The sequence below is a fragment of the Triticum urartu genome, chromosome 7A, assembly GCF_056163025.1.
Source record: "Triticum urartu cultivar PI428250 chromosome 7A, HENAU_Tu73, whole genome shotgun sequence".
NCBI lineage: Eukaryota > Viridiplantae > Streptophyta > Magnoliopsida > Poales > Poaceae > Triticum > Triticum urartu.
In genome coordinates this window covers 748,900,660-748,909,888 of record NC_141879.1, presented here as the reverse complement: position 1 = coordinate 748,909,888, position 9,229 = coordinate 748,900,660, and the positions used below count along the sequence as shown (strand labels likewise).

The 9,229-nt window shown below is 47.5% G+C and overlaps 1 protein-coding gene across 1 annotated transcript; it reads right to left on the bottom strand.

The window, feature by feature from the left end:
- Window positions 1-1,506: 1,506 nt before the first annotated feature.
- LOC125524314 (uncharacterized) lies at window positions 1,507-3,415 on the bottom strand. The gene has a single exon (XM_048689386.2). The coding sequence runs from the start codon at window positions 3,355-3,357 to the stop codon at window positions 1,735-1,737; it is 1,623 nt and encodes a 540-aa protein (XP_048545343.2). The 5' UTR covers window positions 3,358-3,415; the 3' UTR covers window positions 1,507-1,734.
- Between the last annotated feature and the right edge of the window lie 5,814 nt (window positions 3,416-9,229).

Genomic DNA, 9,229 nt, shown 5'->3' with positions numbered 1-9,229 from the left:
CCACAAGCTCTCTCCACATCTTTTCTAGCCGCCGCCTGAGCATTGTGGAAATCAAGATTTTTCTTACCTTATGGCTTTTGCAAGGGCTTCACAAAGGTTTGCCACTTTGAATAGATGCCATCCACTAGATAATAGCCATAGTTGTATGTACGGCCATTTGCTACAAACTGCACTAGTGGCAAATCACCATTTGCAATCTTATTCATCAGTGGTGACCGGTTGACAACATTGATGTCAGTCAAAGATCCAGGCATTCCAAAGAATGCATGCCAAATCCAAGTCTCTCGATCGTCCACCGCTTCAAGGATTATAATGGAACCTTTTTTTGGCCGTGGAATTGCCCATGACATGCCTTTGGACAATTCTTCCAACTCCAATGCATGCAATCTATTGAGCCAAGCATACCAGGAAAGCCGCGAGCTTTGTTCATCTCCGATAGCCTTGCGGCGTCTTCAGCATTGGAAGATCTCAAATACTCCTGGCCAAACACTTGCACAATTCCGACTGCGAAGCGTTTGACACACATGATGGCTTGGCTCTCACCCATAGCCAAGTGATCATCAACTAAATCAGCAGCGGCATTCCTCCTTTGTTGAAAAATCGGTCATGGCTCGTTAGTTTCTCTGCAATGTGCCTGAACAACTCGGTGTTGATCCTAAACCGGCGATGAAAATACGACTCGGGGTATGTGGGATTCTCCGCAAAATAATGCCTGATCAATCTGTTGTGGGCATCAATCCTATCCCTCCAAATTTTCTGCCAACCCATAACCGAACCACCGTGCTTCTGTTTTTATTGACGTGCATATCTAGGATCATTGCAAGATCCTCCTCCTCTTCCATGTCAAATTCTTCTTCGGAAGAATCATACGACGAACTCATCTACAATGTTCAATACTATGCTATAAAAACTACAATCAACATGCACCAAATTCATGAAGTTTGAGCACTACATACCTTGCAGGTGTTTTATCGAACACCTTGCGGGCGCCGAGCGGCAGCAAGCACCCGGGCGCTGTTCGTCGAAGGACGGACGCGCGCCAGGCGCGGCGGTGACTAGAGGGGGGCGGAGGAAGCCGCCGCGGCGCGTGGATAAGCCGGGGAAGCGCCGGAACGGTCGCCGGATGGCGCGGGCGGCGGCGGCGCCGCGGCTGGAGGGGGGGAGGGTGAGTTGCGAGCGAGCACGCGAGAGTCCGGCGCGCGGGAGCGGGCGCAGCAAATAAGCGGCGCGCAATGGAGTTTCGGCCCGCGCGTTGAACTAGATATGACGCGCGCGCGGTTTTTGCGCGCCTGCTGGAGCCACTATACCGGTTGCGCGCTCGCTAAAATGGGCAATTTTGCGGCGCGACACTAGTTTGGCTTGGCTGTTGGAGATGCTCTAAGTGGTTTTCTCCCAACCCAGTCCTTGTAAGTGGTTTTCTCTTTATTCTTGTTCAGAACTGTATTCAGGACATGACATAATATGAGCAAAGCCTCCCGCCACCATGCCTTGGATAAATCTGCAGTGTCCAACATGGCATTCACCAAGTCGATGTGCGGTTTTCCTCTCAACAAATCCATTTGATTGGAAGGAGTAGCGAAGTGTCCTCTTATGAATAATGTCGCATTCCTCACATAATTCATAAAATATTTTAAGAACATACTCTTCACGAAGATCTAATCTAAGACGTTTGATCTTGGTCTCTAGGGATTGCATGCAAGATAGCATTTTCACGGCAGCAGCATAGCATGTTCATCATGTCCTTGTCTCATCCTCTGCTCGGTCGAGCCTGGCTATCAATGTGCCCCCGTCCAGGAGACTGCCAAACATGGCGGCCTCGTACAGGTAGTTCACCTGCCAAGCGTGGTGGCACGCATGGGCAAGGAGCCACGCCATTTCGTGGACGAGGCCCTTGGAGAAGAGCTGGGCCATCTGCAGGCGCGACAATTCGGCGAGGTGCTGCTCACGCTGCTCGTCCACCTTTCCCTGCCGGACGTACTCCAGCGGGCCAGTGACGACGGACCACCAGAGGGCGCCTAGCAGGTCTCGGTCCTGGCGACCGAGGAAGCGGCGCACGTGGTTACAGGTTTCCTCGCCGCCGTCGCAGGCGTACTCGGGGTCGAGTGGCCTGCTGAAGCCGGTAGTGCGGAAGTCGGCGTCAAAGACCTCGTCGAAGTCGCCCTCGCGCTGCGGCCGCGCTGGTGACTTGCGGGCCTTGGGCCATCCCAGTAGCGCCCGCCGGAGGAACATGTGCCGGTCGTTTTGGATGTGCCACGTCGTTCCTGTGGCGCACATCCGGACCAACGGCTCGTGCCACCTCTGGGTGAACATCCGCGCACACGTGGCGGCGTAGGCGTCGTAGATGGCCCGCAGCGCCGTCTCGCTCACGACGCCCGAGACGGCGATGTCGGCCACGTTGAGGAACGAGTTGATCACCTCCGAGTTGACCAAGTCGCTTCCCACGTCGACCACGTCAGTCGCCGGCTTGCTGAAGACGAGGTCACTCATGACGGCGCCGGGGTCAAAGCCCCGGGCCGTGGCCTCGGCCCCCATGCCGAGGATGCTGCTGTCAGCCAGGAGGATGACCTGAGCTGCCTGACGGTCCAGATGCGAGGAGTAGTCTTTGAGGCGCGTCCTGTGCGCCTCCTCCAGAGCGATCTTGGCCTGGATGTAGGACGCGCCGACCGCGACGACCTCGCGTCGTTCCCGGCCGCCCAGGGTGCGCAGCGCCCGGTCGTCGACGAGCCCGTCGTGGAGCAGCCGGTGGAGCGAGGGGAAGACGTGGTCGTACCCGTGCTCGTAGTAAAAGACCATGTCCGTCACGTAGTTGGAGAAGAGGGTACGCACGTCGGCGGCGCCAATGAGCAGGTTCGCGATGCCGCACCCGAACAGGGCGTCGTTGGTTGTCATGGCCTCGGGCCAGTCAATGGCGCCCAGTGCAGCAAGCACCTCCGGCGACGCTTGGTTCAGCCCCTTGCCCTTAGGGGGAAGCACGTTGCCCATTGCATGCTGCGTGCTTTTCCACAGCGCGAGCTCTGGGGACAGCCGCAGCTGCACCACCCTGGGCCTGGGCCGCGCCGCTTTTGGCGCCTCCTTGCCGATGCTTGCAAACAGCTCCGCCACCATGTCTTCCGCCTGGCGAGAAAGCCTTTGAAAATCTGCCACGGCTCCCTTGCCGATCAAGGCCCTCGCCTCCGAGTAGCCGGTCTGCAGTGGGAAGCCTCCCACGGGATCCTCGCCCCAGAAATACGGAGACATTCTAGGAGCAGGTGGCACACCGCCGCCGGGGAGATGGCCCTTCACCTTAATGTTGAGGCCATGGAGAGAGCAGCCACCCCATGTCGAATCCTCGGCGTCCTGCGGGCGAGGATCGGACATTGATCTCTCTTAGTACTATATAAAAAAGGTGACAGCTAGAGAGAATGCTGCACCGTGCGTGCTGCTTCTCCATATAGTACTAGCTAGGCTGGTTAGTTGTCGCTATATAGCGGCATAATTACGATTTTGGAATGTTGTTTTCCGAGTGCGTTTGTGACTCAAGTTTCATACAAGTCCATCACCAAATCAGAAATTAGATATATTAAAGGATTGCTCTTTGGTGCTCCATACCAAGGTCCGAATGCACAAATTTTCTCGTTGGCGGGCGGAATTTCCTATAACCACGGTTACCGAGAAATACCGAACAAATTTCAACAGAAACTTATAATTAAATTTTGAATTCGAATTCTTTTAAATTATATATAAATTGTTTTTGAACTAGTATTGTTCAGAAAAGAGGTAGTAGCTCAGTGGAACATCAACTATGTGTGCGTTAAGCTGTGATGAGGTCGCGAGTTCGATTCAGATACCGCCCGGTATCCGAACTTCTCGGGCGGTACCCAAAACCTTGGGCCATACAACATATCAAACAGCTCTTGCAATATAACCTCACAACCACACATAGCCACTTAACAACAATGAAAAATGACAGGGAATCATTCAGACAATCTAATAACACCAATATTCCATGCACCTTAATATGCATCGGAACTCCCCTCTCTCTAGATGAATCATAAGACAAGCTGACAATAAAATCTCTAAGAAAGAAGTCAAGTAGGATCTAGATAAGTTTGCATGAAAATGAATTGTGACTTCAATTACCACAGGAAAATCACAAGCGGTTGAACTATAATGCTAGATGAAATATTTGCATGAAGATATTTATAAAGACTTCCAGAGCTAAATTAAACTAGTATATATTGGATGTATCTAAAAAGGTTCCCAAAACTTACAAAGGCATAACAAATCCATGCAGAACAGAGCTTGTATACCTTCAGTTTCAAAGAATAATAAATCTAGCACGCTAAGTAGAACATATCTACTCCCTCTGTCCCAAAATAAGTGTCTCAACTTTAGTAATTAATTGCTAAGTGTTAAAATAATCGCAAAGTGTTGAAATAATAATTATCTTTTTCTACGAAACTTAACTCTACAGAAATTTAAAAAGACGCCGACGGCCCGTAGCCGTCAACATAGTCCCGAACGCCAATGGCTGCCTTCGGCATATATAGGGCCATCGTCTTCGATTCCCTAGGAAAATTTCGACAAGTCGTTGACCTAGTAATGTTGTCGCCATAGACACCCTATTTCGAAGGTTTTTACGAGCCGCCGGCAATGAAAATTAGATGACACATATTCCTAACTCCGTTCGCCCATGTGCCACTGCCTGGGTTTGCCACGTGGTGGACATATGCCGACGACATAATTCCAAATTTGCCGTCAGCATATATGCACCGTGTGGCTTGCTCTGGGACATCTGACGACACACCTATGTTGATGGCTCGGCAAAGCCTTCGGCATAGCTGCTCCACCTGGCGTGCACCTATGCTGTCGGCATAGGTGACACATGTCAACTCTTGGGAGTTCGGGCCAAAGCTAGTTTTGGTCACATTTTTTTGGTTGTGTGGGTTTTGTCTTGCAAATTTCAATAGCTACAGGCTCCAATATGATATAGTTATCATCAAAACACACATATAACATCAGATCCATAACACATATTATCATCATCATCCATCATCATCAAAACCAAATATGTAACATCATCATCATCATTAAACCCAAATATATAACATCATCATCATCATTAAACCCAAATATGTAACATCACCATCTAAACAAAACCACAAATAACATCATAGAATGAAAATTATACATCATCGTCATAGCAGGACAAGTTTACATCATTATCGAAATATATAACAAGCCACCACACCACTGTTAGCCTTCGATCACCCCCCAATGTTGCGAGTAGGGGATTAATCGGAAGGGGGGACAAGCCACGGGTCTAGGGAGAAGCAACAACACCACCACCGAGCATAACTAGGGTGACTGGCTCCGTGAACCAGGAGTAGCACCACCATGAGTAGAACAACCTCCACCAATGTTTGATCTGTGGGATCCCTACATGTTTTATAAACAGATACTAAGGAAAAATCTTTTTGTGTTGAATCAATGATAGGCAATGCTTGAATAGTGTGGTAATGTACTAACCAGTCATGTGCAATGTGGCAAAAATTCTTCGACGAAGGCAGTTTTGGGTCCATTCCAGGATGTGGTGGTGCTGGCCCCATTTGTGGAGGAATAGTTCCGGTTTGAACAGCCGCATAGACATTTTGCATGTTAGTTGACAAGCAAAGCCGGGTCCACGCCGCATGCCAGATCTTCTCCTTGTGAGCCCGTGCCTCCGTGCACCGCTTCGCCAGCCAATTGCACCGCCCCGAGCGCACGCAGCCACTCGATCTCCCACCGAGACCACCCGCCCGTGCCAACCATCTTTGGGCTGGAGGAGGAATGGGGCCCTTCCGCCGCCGAGTTGTGCGGGATTTTCCCGGCGACCACTGCCGAAGGCGATGAGGGGAGGAAAGGGTGATGGGTGGGCTGCTAGCGGCATTTAGGGTTTTCTTCCGAGCCACCTGCGGGGGGACGCGAGAGCCCTCTCTAAATCATCTAAGGTGGGATATCCTAATAAGAACATCTAGTGGTGGCAATAGGTTGCCCCATTTGTGCATGATTGTTGATGAGCCAGAGATGGCCATGCTCAATTACTCTTTTTTTTGTGCCGGACAGCCGGAGCATCGTCCAAGTGTCCATGAATGAAATTAAGCAAATCATCAATAGAAATACACATTTTATTGCCTAAGAAATGTTTGTTTCTCTACTTGTTTCGGATCGAACTTTTGAGTAGTATATTGTGTTCTTTTGTTAACTTTGCCATCATACTTGGATAAGATTATGTTTTATTAACATGTGAGGAAGCAGTGTTATCATTTCATTTCTTAAACCATAGCAACTACACTACTCACCAAGGACATTTGATCCACACATGCATTTCTCATGGTGCAACAGATGTGCCATGAGCTCATGCTTCTCCCTCGTTCACAACAGCATGATTTGTTGTAACTTATCCAGGTAGGGAAAAATGATTCGGCGATAGTTTCAGAGGTAGGGAAAACAATTTGGCGTCAGTATGCATGTCAAATGCAAGGAAAAAAATAAGCACGCTATACAAAATAGTGACACCCTTGAAAGAAGAGAAAAATCCACATTACAACCTCGAACTAACCACTCGGTTTAAGAATCAACCTTCAACTACACCCTTAACTTGTCATGGGTGTAGTACCACTCCAGTCCGACAAGCCCACCCGCCACTCAATCTTAATTCAGGGCGAGCCCCTCACCACATCTAGATATGATTCATTGGAGCCCTCTCACCCTCACAGCAAAACTGCACAACTCAATTTTGCAGGGGGGAGCACATGGGAGAACTCCACTTTTCTCGTCGCAGGGAAGCCACCACAAGAGGCGTCACCGATAGTGGCCATATTGGGACCCCCGAGGTTCACCAGTGAGCGCCCCGGTGTTGCCAATCGACAACTTCATCAGGAGGAAGAAGAATGTGAAAGAAGTAGATTAAGGGATGAATCCATGTAAATAGATTAAGCTAATAACATGTTTAACCTAACCGTCTGTAGTATTGTGCAACACCTGTGGATCCCAACTTAATTAAACAAAGAAAATAACGTTTCAAATAAATTAACCTAGTCTGAGAGCTTGTAGTCAAATGTTGACATGGCATTGCCAAGTACGCGGTCAACATAGTCAAAACCAGTCAAAACCTGGCAAAGGGTTGATTGTTAAACCAAGTGGTAACTTGAGGATGTAGGACAACCGGTTTTAGAGTTGAGGGTTGATTCTTAAACCGAGTGGTTCGTTCAGGGTTGTAATATGGACTTTAATCCTAAAAATATAATATTAGCGCGCTATTTTTTCCGTGGTCAAAATTAAAGAAGTCCAAGCAGAAGAAAGTTGCAACTTATCCAGGTATTGAATAGCATAGACTATCTGTTCCTCTCTGATTGAGTCATCTTTGTGTCGGTTTGTTTTTTCCTCTCTGTCATGTATAAAGGCATCTTTAACGGGAACCCACAAATTTTCTCCAGCATCCGTCCAAGGATAGGGGGGACCAGTCTACAGACATGGATGCGAAGGGACACTATCCAACGCTGGCCGCATACATTTCAAACTCTTTTCTAAGAAACCGGATGAAATTCATGCATGCCTGGATTTCATACAAACATGACGGATTTCATACAAATCGGACGAAAACGGTCAAAGTTTGGACATATCTATGTATCTATTTATTTTCTATTATATACTAAAAGGAAAATACGGATGAAAAATAGAGGAATTTGCTAAAAATCCCACGTTAATAAGGAATATCTGACCATTCATTTAATTCACTACAAAGCAACAACCATTAGATTTAGGTGATTTCCATTAGCCCTGAAGATGAGATAAATTACCCACTTATGCCATTATAACAAAAAACATTTCATCATCAGCTAGCTAAAAAATGTTTCATCTCTTTTACACACCGTAAAGATCAAAAGAAGTGTACATACTACATCCTCAGGCGTCCCTAACTGAAAACAGAAACTGACTAATTGAAGTTAACTGAAAAACTGAACACTACTGCGATAGCAATAAAAAACTGTCATGGCAGTGTTTCTGCCAGTTGGATATCACTGGCATACCACCTAAACTTTCACTTGTCATGTCACACTAGTTTTATTTCCAACGTACCCCCCCCCCCCCCCCCCCGACCCCTAAGCTACTGTGAAGCTTACTTGACATTGATCATTCCAATACATGGACACAGTTCCAGGAACCGAGTTCAAGCGAGCGGCTTGGTGAGGATATCTATGAGCTGATAGCCGGTACTTATGTTGTCGACATAGATCATGTTGTCGTCAATGCAATCATGGGTGAAGTGGAAGCATAGCTTGAATGTTTGCTCAGGTCATGGAAAACAAGATTCTTGCACAACTGAATGGTGGATTTTTTGTCCACCAGAATCTTGCATAGCTGAATGGTGGATTTGTTGTCCACCAGATTCTTGCCCAGCTGAATGGATGAAGTGAAAGCATAGCTTGAATGTTTTCTCAGGTCATGGAAAACAGTCCCACCACCTTATGCTCATGAGACTGCCAGGTGATTAGGCTCCCCCGAGCAGAAAGAGACACTAGATGTGCTCTTCTGATCATCAACGTCCTCGGCCATGTCTGAATCAATGAAACCGAGCAGCCGGAGATATCCTCTTGCCTTGTATCTGCATCCCAAGTTCCAGGTGCCAGCAATGTAGTATCGAGTACATCACAGAAAGTCCTCTCATCTTGTATGTGTATATACACATTACACGGACAGTCATCAAGAACACTCAGAAAGGCAGAACGCATCCCACAAATATAATTTTGGCTTCCTAAACTTTCACCGATCTTCATCAGAAACTAATTCTTGGATGTCAGTATTAACACAGAAACATTAAGAGATGTAAGCCAGGGCATGGACTTCACCTGCCACAGTTAACTCAGGAAATTGCCTACAATTAGGTTTTGGATTGTTGGAAATTAGGCAAATTCATGATTAATTCCAATTTATAATTCATGACTAAAATAGTAATTAGGATGCAATATCCTAGCATACTAGATGAAAAAGGAACACATGCAGTGCAACATTGCACATGTAACACCGAACAAACAGAGACATGAACATATCATGACTGATGTATTGTTTGTTAGTAGCCATAACTGCCGCGGGAGCTAATTTGTTGATGATATTGGTGATTTTGTTGACGTCATTGAAGACGAGGATGGGTAGCATCACCTGACTTGGATGAAAGACGACCCGTGGTGTCGAACTTGAGCAGTCATGC

What these genes read in the sequence shown, in the direction of transcription:
- LOC125524314 (XM_048689386.2), bottom strand. Translation starts at nt 3,357, where the DNA reads ATGTCCGATCCTCGCCCGCAGGACGCCGAGGATTCGACATGGGGTGGC.